The sequence below is a fragment of the Nicotiana tabacum genome, chromosome 6, assembly GCF_000715075.1.
Source record: "Nicotiana tabacum cultivar K326 chromosome 6, ASM71507v2, whole genome shotgun sequence".
NCBI classification, from domain to species: Eukaryota; Viridiplantae; Streptophyta; class Magnoliopsida; order Solanales; family Solanaceae; genus Nicotiana; species Nicotiana tabacum.
Genome location: NC_134085.1, coordinates 146,889,839 through 146,911,347, shown reverse-complemented (window position 1 = coordinate 146,911,347; position 21,509 = coordinate 146,889,839). Strand labels below are relative to the sequence as shown.

The following is a 21,509-nucleotide window of genomic DNA, read 5'->3' as shown; positions in this document are numbered from 1 at the left end:
GGTGGACAGTATCCACAGCACGTTCGATAGGTAACTCCTGATGATGTTGAAGATGAGAACGTTGTGGAAGCAGTGAAAATCTTAAGAGACCAACAAAGGGCTATTATGGGCCATCTCTCATAGCTTCCATCAACGCGATGGAAGAAGTTCAGTTCCTCTCGGTGCTCTGGCAAACTAAACAGCACAAAGTTGTACCATTACCTATTGAATGCGCACTTCTTTTCTTCCTTTTTTCTAGACTTAATAATGACTGATTAGGACTATTTATCGAAATCTTTCGTAGTGTCCTCAAAAGAGAACAACCCTTGAAAATCAATTGCCCGTTTGATAATAGAAAATTGAAAATCAATTGTTTCTACTAAAAGAATATAATTAACCTGTCTTTCATGCTAATTTTTTAAATGACCCTAAGCTACATGTGTTTTTAGTACTTTTATTAACTCCTCTCCAAACGACTTCCCTACTAAAAAGCTACATTTCTTTTTAATAAGCTAATAAATCAAGTACAATATCAAATGCGACCTAGGATTCATCATCCTTTGTCTCTAACTTCATCCAATCAATGAACGATTTTCCATCAAGTTTTCGTGCAAAATATTCCTGCAAAAATTTTTCAACACGAACACTTCGGAATTTTGCAGGATTATGTGGTCCAATGAGGCTGTGTGCAGGACCTAACTCAGAGTCGAGGTTAAAGATATTGAATGTTGCAAGAGATAGCCTCTTTTTATTTGAGTTTACAACTGCTCTGTGCTCAATGCTCTTATAAACACCATTGCTCACTATCTGCCAAATCAATTTACACATTTACTTTAATTAAACACTTTCAAGAAAATTTAGAAGTTTGAATATCTCAAGTAAGACTTAACATATAACAAGGAATTAAAACCTTAATTACCTCCATCATATCGCCAACATTGACAATCAAAGCATTTGGGATGTGTTTAATATGATCCCAAATAGGTAACTCCGTGGTGGACAGTATCCACAGCACGTTCGATAGGTAACTCCTGATGATGTTGAAGACGAGCATGTTGTGGAAGCAGTGAAAATCTTAAGAGACCAACAAAGGGATATTATGGGCCATCTCTCATAGCTTCCATCATCGCGAATGGAAGAGGTCCAGTTCCTCCCGGTGCTCCCGCAAACTAAACAACACAAAGGGTTGATAACAACACCCCAAGAGGTGAGGTCGGCTTCGACAGGGCCGGGGGTAACGACATTGGAATCGGTAATAACAATGAGAATGATCCCTTTAAAATCGAACTCATGTAGTTTATGAGAGAAATAAATGCCCGAATGGATCAAATCTCAGGCGCACCGCCAGTGTTGAAAGGAACGGACTTAAAAAAGTACACCCAGTTGTCGTTCAAACCAAGCACGATACCAGAATTGATCTCGAAGCGGTTCAAAATGCTAGATGTGCCGAAATATGATGGGACTTCGGATCCTCAGGAGCACATGATTTTCGTAGGGAACGAGATTAATGGTGTAACTTTTTCGGCAGAAAAAAAAGACAAAGATATCGGTGACCCATAGTAAAAGATTCCAAGAAGTCGCCGAGGATGACATCACTTTCACAGAGGAAGACGCAAATGGACTCTTACTACCGCACAACGATACCTGGTAATCTCTCTTAATGTTTTAGATTTTAAAATTAAACATATTTTGGTGGACCCAGGAAGTTCAGCCAATATTATCCAATGGAGAGTGATAGAACAAGCCAACCTGACCGGAAGTATCATTTCGGCCACAAAGCTCCTCGCCGAGTTTTATTTAGCAAGTGTAAAAACCTGAGGAAGATTCTACTGCCTACGAATGTCGAAAGGGTAATGAAGACGACCCTCTTTGAAGTAGTAGACGGTGATATGGGCTACTATATTATTCTTGGGAGACCATGGCTACATGAGATGAAGGTTGTGCCATCAACATACCATCAACTTCTAAAATTCCCAACTCTGGAGTGAATTAAACAAATAAAAGGAGATCAACCAGTAGCAAGGGAGATAAACGCGATCTCAGTTTTCAATAGCAAAGGGAGGAGCATGCGGCATAGCAATTACAGGAACCGATGCCCGCTCTCGAGCCAAACGAAGGCAACAAGGGGGAGCAATTGTCGGGAATGTTGGCACCGGGAAGCCCCCGAAGGGAATGTTGCTCATGAAGACAAATGAATATCTGTCACCAGATAGCATTTAATGAAGAATATTGTGCAGTATTAAATATATAATCTATTATAGAGAATATGGCATTCATAGTCTGCCATACACATTCTTCAATAGCCCCCATAATCGTCATTTAAGAGGGGCTTGATCCTAGGACCCTGTTCCCTAGATGCCACTATAAATAGGGATTTCAACAACCATTATAGGACACGAATTTTCTTATAAACTTATTCAATACACATTATTCTAAGCTCAATAACATTTTATTTCTCACTTATTGTAATTATTATTGTCTTCGGAAGCTCTGCTCCCGGAACCAAGCTATCTGCTATCTCATCTTGATTTCAACGATAAGTCTTGCATTTTATTTAATTTATTTATCATCTTGGGATCAAATTGATTCGATTATCTATAAACCACATATAAACTCAATTATACCGTTTTACGGGTAAATAGTTTGTCGCCCATCGAGGGGCTTAGACAGTTGCGTAATTGGGTTGATCCTTGCATTTATTTGTAACAACCCAACCCGTTAGTGATATTGTCCGCTCTGGGGCTAGGCCCTCACTGATTTAAGATATGTCACTAGGGCATAAGGCTTATTTACTTATATACCCAACATCCCTCTTGTTGCCGATGTGGGACTCTATCTTATGTCTAGAGTGTTACATATCTCCCCCTTTAGGGACTCATCATCCTCGCAGAGATTTGTCCTATCGCATGGGATTCGCCTAGACTCAGCATAAAGATTTGCCCCGCCTAACCGGGATTTGCCTAAACTCAATTGAACTCTGATCCACTATCGGCATAGCTGACATAAGAGTGGCTCTAATACCATCTGTAACAGCGCAGTCCACTAGTGATATTGTTCGCTCTAGGCCTAGACTCTCACGGGTTTAAAATGCGTTACTAGGGTCTAAAGCTTGTTTACTTATATACCCAACATCCCTCTTGTGTTTTCCGATGTGGGACTCTATCTAAAGTCTAGGGGTATTACATTATTACTAACCTATTTAAATTCTTTGTCTCTTAGAGAAAAATCATAAAAATGATAGATAAATCAACAACACGGACAACGTTGAGGCTCAAGGAAATCAGCCTCAACACGAAGATTCAATCAGCGGTACCGCAACGAGGAGGGTATAGCCACGCCGGTCCATGGCGGACAGTATACACAGCACATTCGAGAGGCAACACCTGATGATGTTGAAGACGAGCATGTTATGGAAGTAGTAAAAATCTTAAGAGAGCAACAAAGGGCTATTATGGGTCATCTCTCACGACAAAACCAGGTCATGATAGAGTTGAAACAAACGTTGTCGAACGCTTCAAACAACGCGAATGGAAGAGGTCTAGTTCCTTCCAATGCTCCCGCAAATCAAACAGCACAAAGGGTTGATAACAACACCCTGAGAGGTGAGGTCGGCTTCGATAGTGCAGGGGTAATGGCATCAGACTCGATAAACAATGGGAATGATCCCTTTAAAATCGAACTCATGCGGTTTAATAGGGAAATAAATGCCCGAACGGATAAATCCCGGGCACGATGCCGGTGTTGAAAGGAACGGACTTAAAGAAGTACACCCAATTGTCGCTCAAACCAAGCGTGACACAAGAATTGATCCCTAAGTGGTTCAAAATGCCAGATGTGCCGAAATATGATGGGACTTCGGATCCTCAGGAGCATATCACTACCTATACAAAGGCGGTGAAAGGAAATGACCTGGCTCACGATATTGAATCAATCTTGTTGAAGATGTTTGGGGAGACTCTCACAAAAAGGGTCGTGACATGGTATTCACTTCTGCCCGAGCACTCAATAGATTCCTTCGAGATTCTCGCGAATTCTTTTATCAAGGCCCATGTCAGGGCCAAGAAGAACATGCTCGAAAGGCCAACATATTAAAAATTATACAAGGAGAGTCCGAATTACTGCGGGAGTTCGTGACCAGATTTTAGAAGGAGAGGATGTTGCTGTCGGACGAATGGGCAGCGGAGGCATTTACCAAGGGATATGGGCTTCCTAGAAATTAAAAGAAAGTCTGCTCGAGTTCTAGGCAATAACATGGGTAGATATTCACAACCATTATGAGTCGAAGATAAGAATTAAGGATAACCAGCTCAGTTTCCCAGCATCAACCAACCAAGGGTCGGAACCGAGAGAAGTATAAGGAAAAGTTGAAGGATGATTTCGACGCAGACCGACGGTCTTCTAAAGGTTGGGTTTTGCCCTACAAGAGGTCCGAAGGACATGGTAGAGGTTTCTGGTTGGCGGATAGATTCGCTACAGATAGAAGAGCTGATCGTGGTCGAAATAACAGGTTGTTGCAAGATAAAGAGGTATCGAGCCCCCTGAACTCTACCTACCCAAGCTGTCCGAATACAATTTCAATGTCAGCATAGTGTAACTGGTTTCGGCAATGAGAAACATTAAAGAAACTCAATTCACATGGTCGATGAGATCTGATCCCAGTCAGAGGGATCCCAATCTATGGTATGAGTATCAAGGGGCTAATGGCCATCGGACAGGGGACTGCCGTCATTTGCGCGAGGAGGTGGCGATATTACTAAAAACGGCCATCTCAGAGAATTATTACACGACCGTGCTAAGAATAACTATGGCCGCAACCGGGATAACGCGAAAGCCTGAAAAATAGGAGAAGATCCCTCTCGCCTAACAATCAACATGGTTTTTGTAGGGAATGAGATTAATGGTGTAACATTTTTGGCAGCAAAAAAGACAAAGGTATCGGTGACCTATAGCAAAAGACTCCGGGAAGTCACCGAGGACGACATCACTTTCACCGAGGAAGACGCAGATAGACTCTTATACCACACAACGATGACCTGTTAGTCTCTCTTAATATTTTAGATTTTAAAATTAAATATGTTTTGGTGGACCCAGGAAGTTCAGCCATCATTATCCAATGGAGAGTGTTGGAACAAGCCAAGCTGACCGAAAGTATCATTCCTGCCACAAAGCTTCTCGTCGGGTTCAATTTAGCAAGCGTAACAACCCGATGAAGATTCTACTACCTACGAATACTGAAGGGGTAATGAAGACAACCCTCTTTGAAGTAGTAGACAACGATATGGGATACAATATAATTCTTAGGAGACCATGGCTATATGAGATGAAGGTTGTGCTATCAACATACCATCAACTTCTGAAATTTCTAACTCTGGAGGGAATTAAACAAATAAGAGGAGACCAACCGATAGCAAGGGAGATGAACGTGATCTCAGTTTTCAGTAGCAAAGGGAAGGAGCATGCGGCATAGAAATTACAGGAACTGACGCCCGCTCCCAAGCCGAACGAAGGCAACAATGGGGAGGAGTCGTCGGACTCTTATCAGGTACCAAGATATTTCCAAGTACCGGAAGAAACGGGCGCAACCAAATCCACAGCAAAAGAACTATAGCAGGTCGCATTGTTTGATAAATTCCTGGGGAGGAAGTTCCACTTGGGGACAAGATTAAACCTCGAGCTTAGGTCAGGATTCAGAATATTTCTTAAAGTTTAACATTGACTATTTTGTGTGGTTGCAAGAGAATATGATAGGTATCCCTCTAGAGGTGTCCATGCATAAAGTAAGCCTAGATCCTAGAATCCCTCTAGTAAGGCAAAAAAATGCCTTATTGCCGAGGTCAGAAATAAATTTGCCAAAGAATAGATAACTCTATTGCTTGATATCGGTTCAATCCGGGAGGTAAAGTACCCTGACTGGCTAGCTAATATAGTGGTAGTTCCAAAAAAGAATAATGAGTTTTGCATGTGCGTAGATTATAAGGATCTGAATAAGGCATGCCCAAAAGACTCGTTCGCATTGCCAAACATTGATCAAATGATTTATTCGACGGCCGACACGAGTTGATGATTTCCTCGATGCCTATTTCAGGTACAATCAAATAAAAATAAACCCGGAAGATCAGGAAAAAACTTTGTTCACAACGAACTTTGGCACATATTACTATAATATGATGTCATTTGGGCTTAAGAATGCCGGAGCCACTTATTAGAGGCTCGTAAACAAAATGTTTGAAAAGAAAATAGGGAAAACAATGGAAGTGATGATATGTTGGTTAAGTCCTCGAATTCATCTGATCATTTGAAACACCTCCAAGAAACCTTTGACATCCTAAGAAAGCATAACATGAAGCTTAACCTCGAGAAATGTGCATTCGGAGTCAGCTCCAGTAAGTTCTTAGGGTTCTTGGTGTCACAATGGGGCATCGAAGTCAATCCCGACCAATTGTCAAATATGAAAGAGGTCCATCGGTTGATAGGAAGATTGGCTGCTCTAAGAAGGTTATTTCCCGGTCTTTAGACAAGTGTCATCACTTCTTCTCACTTCTGAAGAAGAAGAACAACTTCGAATGGACTTCAGAATGCAGACAGACTCTAAAATATTTGAAAAGGTATTTATCGAGCCCTCCATTACTATCGAAACCTGAGGAAGGTAAACATTTACTTATTTACTTAGAGGTTTTGGAGGTAGCAGTAAGTGTCGTTTTAGTCCGTGAAGATGAAGGTACGCAATCTCCTATTTATTATATTAGTAAAATTTTAACGGGAGCAAAACCCTCTACCCACACCTCGAAAAATTGACCTTTGTTCTCGTAGTTGCCGCTCGAAAGTTTAGGCCTTATTTCCAATGTCACCCAATAGACATGGTGACAACCTTTCCCCTGCAGAATATCCTTGACAAACCTAAACTTTCAGGTCGACTGGCCAAGTGGGCAGTCGAAATGAGTGAATTTAACATAGAGTATAAACTTAGGACTGCGATCCAGTCACAAGTTTCGGCTGACTTTGTGGCTAATTTAAGTCCTGGACTGCTACCTTTGGCCATCAAAGAAGTGGTGACGGTGTCAGAATCGACATCGGGAGTCTGGAACTTGTTCATGGATGGAGCTTCCAATATCAAAGGGTCTGGGCTCGATGTAGTATTAATCACGCCTTTGAAAGAAACCTTGAGGCATGTCATAAGAACTGTTCCCTTGATTAATAATGAATCGGAGTATAAGGCCTTGATTGCAGGACTCGAGTTGGCCCGAGGACTGGACTCCGAGGTCATAGAAATCAAATGTGATTTCCAACTAGTAGTAAATCAGGTCTACGAAATCTTCGACACCAAAGAGGAGTGCATGCAACAATATGTAGTGAAAGTCCAGGCTCTACTTGCACGATTCAAGGAATGATCAATAACTCATATTCCCAGGGAGGAAAATGTGGAAGCAGACGCGCTAGCCAATCTAAGCTCGTCCACAGAAATGAAGGGGTCAGACTCTGGTACGGTCATGCAGCTTATGCATTCCGTATTGGATGTGGACAGCTATTATGAAGTAAAAGCGACCAATTTGGTCTAGGACTGGAGGAATGAGATCATTGACTATCTTGAGCACGGAAAACTACCCGATGATCCCAAGGCATTAGGGGTGGGCATAAAATCCGAAAAATCGAATTCTAAATTGAACCGAATTAATTTGATATTTCGGTTTCGGTTTTATCGGTATTTCGATTTATTTCGATACAGAAATTTTGGTATTTCAGTAATTCGATATGGTATACGGTATAGGGTTTTTGATATTTCGGTACCAAAATACCGAAAAAATTTAGTCCAAGAATGGTCCACACTACCAACTCTAAAAGAAAATATTTGATGTCCATCCTCAGCAACGCTTTGATCTCCTGCGTTTACCAAGAAGTTTAAGCATGTTGTCGATGACATCAGGAGGAGATTTATCATCTTCATCATGATTCTTCTCAGAAGTTTGAGTTAACCATGCTAGTGCCTCTATTGCAACATCCTTTTCTGTAAGAGCTTTGTTTCTCTTTGGTTTACCTACAAATTGCATTCCCTTGAATTCTACAAGTGCCCTAAATTGATTTGTTTTTGGGGAAATTATAGGAACATTTATGGAGGAAATTTAAGGTCGGATGGAGATTGGAGAGGATAAAATACTAATATTTATTGTTTATTTGCTACTATATCATTTCTAGTACACATGCATGCAACTGCATTACGCTAAAAGCTAGAAATCAAGAAACATACGTAGTTTTATTTGGACTTATTACAAAAGCAGATTGACAATCGAAGTTGTTTAGGTCTGAATATAGTAATCTAGCATTAAAAAGAACATAGTCATGTGTTAGCACAATGATCAATACGGATTATATTAGTTAATGGAGTGAGGGAGATAGTGAAGATTTGATTTAAACCGAAACCGTACCAAACCAAAATAAGAAAGGAAAATGGTTAGATTTATCCTTATAATATTATAAATAGTTTATATTTATCCTCCGTTATACTTTTCGTCCAAACATCTCCCTACCGTTACCAAAGTAGGCAAAAACACCCTCAAACCTAACGGTTGTCCACTCTGGCACCTCAGCCCCTCAAATAAATTGCCATGTAACAGTCAATATCAGCATTTTTTTATAAATTAATCCCTAAATATAATATTTTTAAAAACATATCTGGAAATCATTTTAAAACTCGAAGTGCATCTCTATCCATTTTTGGGCATAAACTTTAGTTGAATTTATTTTACTTTACCTGATCTAAAAATCTAGTCGAACTTATTTCTCCATTGGTATGGAAATGTTCTTTCTAATACTTGGGTCTGAATGTTGGTTGAACTCCAGAAAGACAACTCCTTCATGAACTTCATTTATGTCCAAATCTACCTAGTATTGTGTTGCTTATTCTTCATTTTTTTTTCATTCTTGTTTGGAGGCGTTATTAAAGCCTATCTTAACTGTTATTAATGTTCTGTAGGATCAAAATGTTGTCTGGTGAGTTGTGCAATACACTAAGTTGAGAAGCTTGAGGGAGAACCTGAAATCCGAAAACTCCATAACAGCCATTAACGTAGCTTGAAGCTCCGATTCCAATAATCGGGTTTCCACCGATGCTATTTTGATTTGGTATTGTTCCAAACAATCGGAATTGTTTTGTAGAGTTCATATCCATATTTTGGGATTGATACGTGAAGATTTAGATCACTTTTGAGCTGAAAATCTAACAGTTCGACAAAGTTGTAGCTGCAACTCCAGTTCGTCAGTTCCGAACTTTATATTATGGTTGCTGAAATTGAATGGCTACATTGATTTTTGAGAATCGAGTTGTGTTCTGACTGAAATGTGATTTGGATTCACCCAGTATAGTGAATTTTGGGAACCTACGCTGTTGGATATTCGAAAGTTCACATCTGTTGGTTTAAAATTCAAAGTTGCAGACCAAATTGTTGTTAAAATTCTTTGTAGTTCACTGTGTGGAGCTTAAATTTCTTCGACCACCATTGTTGGATTCTTGTAATCAATGTAGCTACTGAAAATATTAGGAATGAAGATCTGTTACTGCTGCACGTTGAAGACTAAGGGTGTACATGAGGCGGTTTGGTTTGGTTTTTTATTAAACCAAAATCAAACCAATTATGTCGATTTACTAAATTCATAATCAAATCAAACCAACATAAACTCGATTTTTTTCGGTTTTGGTTTTAGTCGATTTTTTCGGTTTCACCGATTTTTCGGTTTTTCTTTTTAGTTATATATTGTACTTGAAAAAGAGATCAAATGATCACCATTATCCGCATCATTACTATTTTTCTAAATAATCTATGAGGAATACCAATTGTTCCTATGAATCATAATTGCAAGATCTTTCATAATAGAAAAAGACAACAAATATGTGACAAAGTAAAGCACTATAAAGTGTAAACTTGATAAACCTCAACACTAAAATAATCACCAATTATGTGAGCAAGATGACAACCAACTGCTGAATATGCAATCTAATGCATAAGCACAGAGAACATGGGTTTTGTTGTATTTTGTCTTGTTGGGTTTAGTTTGGGCTTCATATTTGGATTACATAGATAGAATCTACTTGGTGGATAGTAAATTTACAAGCCCACAAATAAATAATATCTCAAGATATTGAAAACTATAAAATAATTTAGAAAATACTTACAAATTAGATTTTAATGATTATTTTTTATGTATAAAATTTTTAAAATCTATTTATATATAATATCAGTTTGGTTTAGATTCGATTTGACTTATTTTTTGTTAATACCAAACCAAACCAAGAGTGATCGGTTTTTCATTTTCCAACACCAAACCAACCAAACCAAACCATGAGTCGGGGTTTTTCTTCGGTTTGACTTGATGGTTTAGCTTGTACACCCCTAAAGATGGATTGCTGAATACGGAAGGGGTCTATTATAGTTAGGGATTAATTTATAAAGATGCTGACATGGACAGTTACGTGGCAATTTATTTGAGGGGCTGAGGTGACAGAGTGGACATCTGTTAGGTTTGAGGGTGTTCTTGCCTACTTTGGTAATGGTAGGGAGGTATTTGGATGGAAAGTATAACGGACGATAAATACAAACTATTTACAATAGTATAAAGATAAATTTGACCCTTTTTCCAAATAAGAAATACCGAACCGTACCGAAATATTTTGGTACGGTATTTGGTATACACAATTGATAAATCGAATACCGAACTACCGAACCGAAATTCTTAAATACCGAACCGAAATACCGAATGTCCACCCCTACAAGGCATCCCAAGCGATGCGCACTAAAGTAGCTTAATACTGCTTCAGGGGAGATCAATTGTGTAGAAGATCTTTCCAAGGCTCGTTGGCCCGATGTTTGGGAGACTCCAAAGCTAACTACATCATGAGAAAAGTTCACGAAAGAATCTGCGGAAATCACTCGGGCGCAGATTCCTTGGTATTAAAGCTAATCAAGGCAAGACACTACTGGCCCCGGATGGAGCAAGACGCTAAGGCTTATGTTCTGAAATGCGATAAGTGGCAACGCCATGCACCGTTGGTGCATCAACCGGCAGAGCTTTTGCACTCGGTTTTGTCGCCCTGGCCATTCATGAAATGGAGGATATGGGCATAGTCGGTCCATTGCCGCCAGCTCCCATAAGGTAAAATTTCTTATAATTTTAACGGACTACTTTTCTAAGTGGGTTGAAGCAGGTTTATACCAGAAAATCAGTGAGCGCGAAGTACTCGATTTCTTGTGGGAGAACATAATTTGCAGGTTCAAGATACCAAAAGAGATAGCCTGCGACAATGGGACACAAATTATAGGCGCAAAGGTCACAAAATTCCTTGAAGACCTGAAAAATCAAAAGAATCATGTCATCGTCATACCACCCGAGCGCAAACGGACATGCGAAATCGAAAAAACGTAATTATTCAAAATCTCAAAAAGAGATTGGAAGCAGCCAAAGGAAAATGGCTCGAAGAGCTATCGGGAGTCCTGTGGGCATACCGAACAACGACTAAATCAAGCAAGGGAGAAATACCTTTCTCTCTCGTATACGGAGCAGAAGCCTTGATCCCGGTAGAAGTAGGAGAAACTACCATGAGATACTTCCGGGCGAACAAAAACGCAAACAACGAAGTAATAATGGTCAGGTTGGAGCTGCTCGACGAACGCAAGGACTTGGCGCATATAAGGATGGCAGCCCAAAAACAAAGAATGAAAAGATATTATAACCAAATAGCCAATCTCTGTTTTTTCAAATTGGGAGACTTGGTTTTAAGGAAAGTGACTCAGAATACCCGAGAGATCAATGCAGGAAAGCTTGGTCCAATGTGGGAAGGCCCCTACCGAGTTTTAGCTGTCATCGAAAAAGGACCATACGAATTGAAAAATCAAGACGGAGTAAAATTGCAGCAACTAGAATGTGACCCACCTCAAAAGATATTATTGTTGATGAAGCATCGCCTATACTGAAAGTATGTGCTGCACTCTTTTTCCCTTTGTCCACTTTTATCTCAATTAGATTTTTTTAGCAAGGTTTTTAACGAGGTAACAACGGAAAGAATACTACGAAGAAAGCACCGTCAACAGTAGTAAGACCTTTAAATGACAAGGCATGGAAGCAATAAGACATTTCGGGACGGTTAGATAGTTTTTTGCTAGATAGCAAAATTCCTACCGGGAAATAAAGCTTGCTATTAGGCCAAAGGTTACCCGACCGTTCACGAGTGAAAGTCACTGGGGGTTGGTTAGCTAATCTTTGGCTTTATAGCAAAGTTCCTAATAGGAAATGAAGCCTGATATCGAACCAAAGATTATCCAACCATTCAGTAGTGGGGTCTTCAAAGGAGCAAGACTTCCAATGTTCAAATTCGCATTCTTCGCATTCGAACACAGGGGGAATGATATGAGAATACGGCAATATGACTGCCACATACACCGAGACTACAAAATTCGGGAACAAAGATGTGTCATCGGGATCGGGGACTGCGCGCCCAACCCGCATAAATAAGTTGTACAAATTAGCCACAAATAATGGTAATTTCTTTATCATCACAACGAATGCTTTTATACTTTTGAAAATGGAAGAAATAAAATAAAGTCCTTTTGTTTTTATCTTGTTTCTTGTCTGAACGATGAATTAATTTTATCATTTAAAAGTTAATCAAGTACTTCAAATGCTAGTGTTGTAATGAATAGGAGATGTCCTCTTCAAGAGCACTATAAACCTAAGAGGGCCCTCTCTTATGAAACCCTTATAGTAAAGGGTTGGTTCCAGAAGAACCTATGCTCGAAATCCAAATGCCATCGGGGAAAAATACACCAGAAACCTTGCATAACTCGATGCAAAAAAGTAAAATTTGCACAATGCTTAAATGAAAAAGCACTTTTATATACAACAACCGTGCCAAGCAGCACAAGTAAAAAAGTATGGAGAAGAAAAGCAAAGTAAAAAGAAAGCAAAAATCTAAACTACTGCATCCCCGAAATCCAGGGGAAGAGAAGTATTTGCGCCCTCAGGAGAAGTAGGTAGATCTGCCGCCAGCTCAAGATATTGGCCTTCATCATCATACCCTTCAGGTTCCTATTCAATTCCTGAGAATTCGGAACCAAAACCAGAAGTGTCAGTCGCATCAGGTTGGAACGGGATATCCCTTCAAGCAGCTGACTCCAGCTCACGGGCCTTGACGATTTCGACATCAACGTCAATGATGCCCTTTTTGGCCTCTTTTAAGGTTTTTCTCCTCATGATATACATAGAATATGTTTTTTCAATAATGAGGGAAGCTGTTCGGCACTGGAGTTCTTTCTTAAGCTGGTCAACCTCGATCGAAAGGTTATTCCGCTCAGATCTAGTGGCCTGGAGGCTGACATCAAGGTCACGGATAGTGGAGTTGTAAACTTTATTATGCGTTATGACCTTCATATGTCTCTCTTCCAATCGGTCATGCTTTTCCGAAGCAGCAACAGCCTCTTTAGCTTTGGAATTCAAGACTGCCTCCAAATTATTCAATCTTTCAGTAGAGGAAGCCTCGCGACCGACAGTAGCAAGAACAACATTTTTGACCGCGACCCACTCAGCTACAAGGTGGCCTCTTGGCTGAAGGTCATCACCTCTTGCTCGCTTTGCTGCAACTGAGCCTCCAACTCAACGGCCTCAGCAACTTGTGCTTCCAATGTAGGGAGGCGAGCAGTAATTTTATCCCGCTCGGCCAACAGTTGATCCCGCTTGGATGTGAGTTTTTCTTTATAAAGATCAACCTCTGGAGGCCCTCGGAAGTAAGGAAGGTTTCCTACAAAGCAAAAGTTCAAAATAAAAATCTTGTCATAGCAAAGATACAAGGAACAACAAAGGAAACATATATTGTACTGCTGTTGCATTGTGCATGGCATTATTTACCATACACTCTCCCGAGAGAGATTGTATTTTGTTCCTATCTTTCTCTGAAGCCAGAGGCTTTAGGTAATTAGCAAGTTCCACTAGTCGGGACAGCAGATGGAACCCGATAGAGATCGAGAGGGAAACATTCCTCCCCCCTAAGGATCTTCGGAGAGGGCGAATAGTTATGCCTCAAATTCCCATGGTCTGGGGGACTGGGGAGGAGGGACATCCTCTTCTCGAGTGTCCGCGGCTGTGGAGAGGATGTAGCAGTTACTGGTGGAGAAGGCACAATTGGAGAGGAAGTAGATGAAGCTGATAGCTTTGTAGGTTGAGAAACAACTGCGGCAAAAGGTAGTGCTAGTTATTGGTTGCTCGCTAAACGAAGACAGAAAAAACATGGTACCCAGCCTCATGGTATCGGGATCAACGACTGGGCCGGGAAGTGAGAGTTGTCATCTTCTACTATATCACTCTCTCCCTAGAGCGTCTAGACCTCGTCCTCGGCTGGTGTAACAAGTTCAACAGATCGAGCATTGAATTGATGAAGGTCTTCTATGTAGAGAATCCCCTTCATCACTGGCTCCTCCATCATCATCAATCACCACGGTGTCTGTGGCTGGCTCGGGCACAATGATCCTTACCTTTATATTTTTACCCTTAGTCGTAGAGGAGCGTTACCTTTTTTATTGTTTGTTCTCCAGTCGGGGACTCCGAGAGGAAACACCCACACTGGAAGAAGGTCTGGCGATACCTCTTAGGGCGAAGGCCTCCTGCAACAACCTCACTGCATCTGCGGGATTAGCCAAAATGTCCTCCTCGAGGACGATAACAGAGCCTTGCGGAAGACTTGAATTCAACAGAATGAGAAGTTAGCCAGTTTTCTTATATGTGAGATAAAGAACAATATAAACTCAAGAATCAACTTACCATGATTTTTGGCCTTCCATCCATATTTGAGGGCCAGTTCTTTCCCCCGGCGGGTCTCAGGAGTGGTAAAATCCAAGATTTTCTGGACATACTAGTCCAAGCCTTCAATCTTTGGTGGTGTCCACTGAGTTGCTGAAATAATAGGAAAAAAAGGATCAACGATATCATGGAACAACCTTTAACTGGAAGAAATGGTGGACGTTAAACTTACATGTACGATTCCATGATTCATGAAATGATGGAGTTGTGGACGGGATAATGTCCCTGATAGCAACTATAACAAACCGCTCCATCCAGCCACAGTCATTGTCGTCATCCATACTGGTGAGCAAAGCATGATGACCATGTTTGCTAAAGTTTATCATTCACCTACGGAAAATCTTGGGGGAATAAAGATTCATCAATCGAGCCAGGGAGAGCTCCTCCCCCATCTCCTAGAATAGCCACCGAAGACAGGCTACCGTGCTCCACATAGAAGAACTCACTTGTGCCAAGCAGACTTGATAACGGAGGTAAAACTCCAAGATTACAGAGCCAAGTGCCTCGCTCAATAAAAATGGACCCAAAGTGAAGGGATACGTGTAAACACACGTACAACCCTTCTTGGGGAATGTTACCCGCTCCGCTAGATCGGGAGAGATGGTGTTCAAGTCATGGCAACCACAGTTTTCCTTCACATCACAGATGCTAGAAGGACGAATGGAAGAAGGGTATACACCAACAGCCCATATGCGCGAGTTAGCAGAAGGAAGCTTCTCTTTGAAGTCCTTAGACGTAGTATGATATTTAGGGATAATGGTGTTCACCATAGGAGGAGCGACATCATCAGTGTTTTCTTTGTTCTTTAAAGAAGTGGAGTTTCTGGAAGAGGAGACCATAGTTAGTAGAAAGAAGTAAGGGTTTCTCTGAAGAAAGAGGATAAAATCAAGAGGGAGTTGAGTAAAGAAAGTTTGAGAGAGTTCGAAAATTATGAAGTGTAATGGAAGAAGATTGAAGCGTATAAGTAAAGGAATAGGCAGCTAAAATCATGACCATGATTACCTCGAGAACTAGTGAAAGTATTGTTGAATCGTGGGATGATGCGTGTTCGAGGCATTAAATGCGGAGAGACGTTCGTCAAATTAAGCGTCAGAAACTTTTTAGATGGAGTCAGTAAATTTCCCGCCAAGAAATGTATCTTTACCAATTTTCCGATGACACAAAGATGTGCCACCGAAATGCATGAGGATTATTTGTATAGGATAAAATCGGTTCATTTTAAATGCTTGTATAATAGAGCGACACGCGGAATCAGAGACAAATGAAAAGCGAGACATGTGAAAATCAAGACCGGAGACAGTAATCTTGGTTGGCACCGGAAGCCCCCGAAGGGAATGTTGCTCATGAAGACAAATTAATTATCACCTGATAGCATTCTTCTGCGGTATTGAATACATAGTCTGTTATAGAGAATATGACATTCATAGCCTGGTATTACATATTCTTCAATGGCCCCCATAATCGTCATTTAAGAGGGGCTTGATCCTAGGACCTTGTTCCCTAGATGCTACTATAAATAGGGATTTCAACAACCATTGCAGGGACACAAATTTTCTGACAAACTTATGTTATATACATTACTCTAAGCTCAATAACATTTTATTTCTCGCTTATTGTTATTATTATTGTCTTCGGAAGCTCTTCTTCCAGAACCATGCTATCTGCTATCTCATCTCTATTTCAATACAAAGTCTTGCATTTTATTTAATTTATTTATCATTTTGAGATCAAATCGATTCATTTGTCTATAAACCACGTATAAATTCAACTGTATCGTTTTACGGGTAAACAACTACCCCAATGACCGAACAGATTAACCCTCAGATTGGATAGAAGGCATAATTTTCACATCATCATTTTGTTATCATTTTGTTAATTCCTTATGCTGATACTCCAGGGATAAATTTTCCTTCAAAATATCAAAATCACACTTTCATAACAACGAGGAGTGTGGTGCGATTGGTGAGACCCTCCCCTCTATTAGTCGGACCAATGAATTTCGATTATCGGACAACACGAAAAGCTATTTCTTTTTCTCTTTCTTGCTGCAAGTTTGAGTGAAATTTTCAATTTTTTTCTATGCTTCTTCCCGTCCATGTGCCTACTTGTTCAGTTGTTTGCGTCGCCAGTTGGAAAAGCTCCCTCCCCATCGCCAATAAATAAGAAAAACATTGCATCTCCTAAATATGCTTTGAATAATTACAGCTTTACCATTAACTAACAGTAAAAACTAGTTTTATGGGTTTAAACTTGCCTTGTTTTTTTCCTTCTCAATCTATCTGTTTTAAATGGAGCGTAATAGATAGTAAGATATTCATATAGCTAACCGTAACTAACTTAGAATTGAAGTATAGTTTTTGTTACTGTTATTTCTTTTTATTTTTAAAAGAATCAATGGTATATGTTGAAACCATCAAGGCTGTAAAATAGACCATCAATATTCCAGGTTTCATTATTCCATTTGATAAACTACATGCAGAAAGCAAATGAGTGCCAAGACTATGAATATGTTTCTGGGCCTTCGGGCCATAGAATTTGTCTGCTGTGGGCTGCAAAACCTAACAATGTAATACAATGTTCTCCAGCATATTGATTTTCTTTTTATCAAATGTTCCTTCACAGTGTCTCGCTCTTGGTTTTAAAGCAAATATACATGAGAATGTCAAAATAAGTTGGAGAATATATAAAAACACAAGGATATATCTACTGTTTTCAACATGATTATGTGTAAATTGGTGACAAGACAATATGATGCTTTGAGATGGAATATGCATGCTGCGCAACCATCAAGGAGCATTGTGTCACACTCCATAAGACATATGACAGAACTTGGCAGCCTCCGCTCTATAACTGTGAACACACTAAGCAAACAGATCCAGCATCACCTAATATAAATTAGGCTATAAACTAAGAAATGGTACCAGTTTCCGTCTGCAGATTTATGAAAAGCACAAATATGCAACAAATGAAGAGACTAAACAATTGTTGAAGACCAGGGCAGAGATAAACAATTGTTGAACATTGGGGCAAAGATGGCTGTAGTATACGCATTGATGACAATTCAAGATTGAAAAAGTCAAGATCCCTCGTTTTCACAGTCATAAACCTACTACGAAATCGTATAATATGAGCAAATGCTACTTGGACCTTGAAACACAGTTCCTGAGTACTAAACTCCAAATTAGTTGAAAAAATATGACCAAAACCAAGAATAAACTATGCCAAGGGAAAGTGCAGACAAGCTAACACAGAAATTACCAAATAGAAGGAGTTTTTTTCCCCTTAATCCTGCAAATTTCTTCCATTACCTAAATGGCTAAATCCCAGTATATCAAACATCCAATATCGACACACAACACTAAGCATTTCTGTCGTCAGACAAAATAGAAATCAATAGCTCATCAAATAGAACCCTGAAATGGGCTAATGGCTATGTCATAATAAGTTGTTTAGCAAATCTAAAGATGAATTCGAACAATTTACCACATGATCAAACAAGCAACTCTAAAAATTAGTAGGCAGCACCTCCCATTTATCATTACAACAGTATGGTAACATCCTAACCACCAGATAAAACAATCATCTTCATCTATCAGGAGATGATTTATAACACCACCCGTCCACAGCAAAGGACGACACCAACATTGACGCGGAAAGGGAAGCTAAATATTAATATCCAACTACCATTTCTTCCTATGCAAATAGAAAAGGCCAGTCCTAATGAAACCCTTTCAGAGAGAGGTGTAGTACACAACTGCAAAAGCTGGTGTAACATCTAAATACGTAGTCTCCAAAGTCAAGTTGGTCCTACACAGTAAGGGTCGTTCCACAAATTAGCTGGATTAATGATTTTGTAGCATAGCCTTTCATCATTAGTAATAGAGGGTCAAATGCACAGAAGCCAAGTGTATCACCTGTAAAGACGCATAATTTAACGTCTTGTGCGATGCCCACCACCTGACCGAGCAGCAGGATTGCGAGCATATTGCAGCCTTAAGTTGACCGAATCACGGTCATGATCATCGAATTTATAACCTGCAAGATTGAGATTTACTATCTGAGACAGCACACATCATTGACGAATTAGGTACAGACGCACAAACATGTGATTTAGAGTTCAATGTCCCAAAATTGGCAGAGGATCACTTTCTAATAAAATTAACGCAGGCAACCAACCCATGAAATTTGCAACTCGAACTCACCAGATCATGCAAATCAAACCCTGGCAAAGCACAGACAGTACCTTGTGCAAATCTTTTTTACCTTTATGGAAGTCCAACTACTAGAAAAAAATGTTAACATGCAAGTCACTCAGATAAGCAAGAGAAGAAACTACAGAAAAGGTGAATAACTTGACCACTCTCTGCTTGTTTTGAGGCAAGAAAATGTGGAGACCTAATTTCTTTAATGGAGCCTAGTATAAGACAACGGCAACCATCAGACACAATGTATCAGATAGCTTTTTTTGACAGGTGATCCAGATCCAGACTCCGCTAAAATTTGTCTTTTTCTTTATAAAGTAAAGATTTCATTAAAGGGCATCCTTGGCTCTGAAATTAAGTTAGAGCCACAAAATACAAAAATTGAATTATATCATTTACATCACAAAAACCAACCAAATGATTTTGATGTCCTCGTTAAAGTTTGTAGGTCAGGTCTTGAGATGCAGCTGGAGGCTAAAAGTGGACAAACTACATAAACAATTCTGAAGCCCTTTTTTCTTGGATAAGCAAAAGTCACTTTTTAATTGTTGTAGCCTTTATTTTTACAGCCATCTTTGCAGGTTTCCCAAAAAGAGGGAAGGATATAGAACACTGCATATACTTTAAGCCTACAACGAAATCAGCCACAAGATTAATGTACCAATAGCAGGTGTGGAAAGCTCACCTTGTAAGGCATCCATTGCAGTAGCTGCGTGGGCTGGACTCACAAAATCAACAAAGCAAAGAACCAACGGATGGCCTCCTGGCTACATAAGTTGATGGGGCAGAATTCCTAAGAAAACATCATAATAGAACTACAACTAGGAAGAAATATATAGGTATGTTCTTACATGTCGTGAGTCTTTGATCACAAGTCTAACTTCTCTGTAACCTACAAATGGTCGAAATATATCTGCGAACTGAAGCTAAGGAAAGAAACGGTAAGAAAAGTAGTTAAATGGAGATCAGATTACAGAAGGATACGTGACATCTCTCTTCGGGTGCAATTAGCTGGCAACCCTTCAACAAACAATGTATTGCTAGCATTAGGAGGAAGAGGAATTTGTGGTCTAACACCTCCCATCCCAATGGTCCTGCTTTTAGCAGCAACTGCTTCTGATCCCATGATACCCATAACACGCGGATCATCAATAGGATGACTGGTTACTCCATTACCCATGGATCTCGCGGATTCACCACCAGCATAGGAGGAAGTTTGCTGATAAATTTTTTAACAATATGTTAGACTAACACATAGTCAAGGAAGCAAGCATAAAAAGAAATAAACACGCAAAGAGGTAAATATTAAGTACCCCACTTCGCAAGTATTGTTCATAGGATGCCTCAATAGGATCCGTATCCCTAATGGCATGATGCGTTCCTTGTTCACCATTGCGGCCATAATAACCAGGCATCTCAGGACGACTTGAAACATCTATGAATTGACAACATAAAATGATAGTATCCTTCTTGAAAAGAGATAATTGGCAATAACTTAGATAACACTCATAGTTTTGCTAGTAGAAGACACATACAAAGAAACAAGAGAGTGGTAACCTAAATTAGGCAAGATGATGTTCAAACATTGTCAGCATCAACAACAGAGAACAGAATGAAAGCCAAGTCTGCTACTTAGAGAAGATTTTTATCCAATTATCCTCTTAATAAAAAAAACAAAAAAATGTTCAAGGTTTAATAAACTGCTGACACTATTTTTCCCGCGACCATCCAATTTAGGCCGACAAATAACAAAAGATCACATTTTTTACTTGCTCCTCTAACTTCTGCGAAAGACATCCTTAAAGAAGCATTTTTTTTTTCAATTGCTATCCTAATATTTCCCTTTAAAGCACAAAAAAAATCCTCAAAAATAAATTTTTGACTGAGTAAAAGTAAAAACCCTAGCTTTTGTCAATTCCGAAGAGAACAACAGAGTAAAATAAAGAGACAAATTTAATCATTTCAAAGAGTTTGAAGAGAATGGGAGTAGAAGTAGGTACCATACTCGGTCCGAGGGCGTTTTCCGGCGACCGGAGGAAGAGAAGCCGGCTGTATCCGGCCGTCGCTGACCCTCCAATAAGCATCCGCCATGTCACTCTGACAATAGTTAATTACCAACACCGAACTGAACTGCTTTAAGATCGAAGTAATAACCCAATGTTAAAGTACAGTAGTTCTTAAATGGTTCCGAAACTTAAATAATGGTATTTTGGTAAAAATTGTACGGGCGTCCTATTTGGTCGCCCTCATTTAACCTATACCTATTTTTTTTAAAACTTTTAACTTGTACCCAATTTTTAAATAACTTCAGCCCCATTTCTCCTTCTCCTCCTTCGTTTTCTTCTTCTTCTTTTTCTTCTCTTCTTCTTCTTTCTTCTGCTGCTGTTGGTGCTGCTATGAAATTTCAGTTCATGGAATGTTTGCAAGAGAGTTGTTTGAAGAGAAAAAAGGGAGAGAAGCATTGGAGCGAGTCTGCGAAGAACTTGCCAATCA

At 39.7% G+C, this 21,509-nt stretch overlaps 1 protein-coding gene across 5 annotated transcripts; it reads right to left on the bottom strand.

Annotated features, from left to right (window-relative positions):
- Nucleotides 1–17,381: 17,381 nt before the first annotated feature.
- On the bottom strand, nucleotides 17,382–21,182 carry LOC107766349 (RNA-binding protein 2). Of its 5 annotated transcripts, none has more exons than XM_016585118.2 (7): nucleotides 21,017–21,181; nucleotides 20,330–20,451; nucleotides 20,001–20,235; nucleotides 19,868–19,929; nucleotides 19,702–19,783; nucleotides 18,729–18,849; nucleotides 17,382–17,699 (listed from the first exon to the last, which is right to left on the bottom strand). In XM_016585118.2, exons 1-6 carry the CDS (start codon nucleotides 21,105–21,107, stop codon nucleotides 18,746–18,748), a joined length of 696 nt encoding a protein of 231 aa, XP_016440604.1. In that variant the 5' UTR covers nucleotides 21,108–21,181; the 3' UTR covers nucleotides 17,382–17,699; nucleotides 18,729–18,745. The 5 variants fall into 5 exon arrangements, with proteins under 5 accessions (XP_016440604.1, XP_016440605.1, XP_016440606.1 ...); XM_016585119.2 differs by having other exon boundaries at nucleotides 17,382–17,675; XM_016585120.2 differs by having other exon boundaries at nucleotides 17,382–17,664.
- Between the last annotated feature and the right edge of the window lie 327 nt (nucleotides 21,183–21,509).

What these genes read in the sequence shown, in the direction of transcription:
- LOC107766349 (XM_016585118.2), bottom strand. Translation starts at nt 21,107, where the DNA reads ATGGCGGATGCTTATTGGAGGGTCAGCGACGGCCGGATACAGCCGGCT. An exon ending in ACGCCCTCGGACCGAGTATG is followed by an intron (nt 20,452 to 21,016) that starts GTACCTACTTCT and finishes GTCAATTCATAG; the next exon opens with ATGTTTCAAGTCGTCCTGAG. An exon ending in AACAATACTTGCGAAGTGGG is followed by an intron (nt 20,236 to 20,329) that starts GTACTTAATATT and finishes AAAATTTATCAG; the next exon opens with CAAACTTCCTCCTATGCTGG.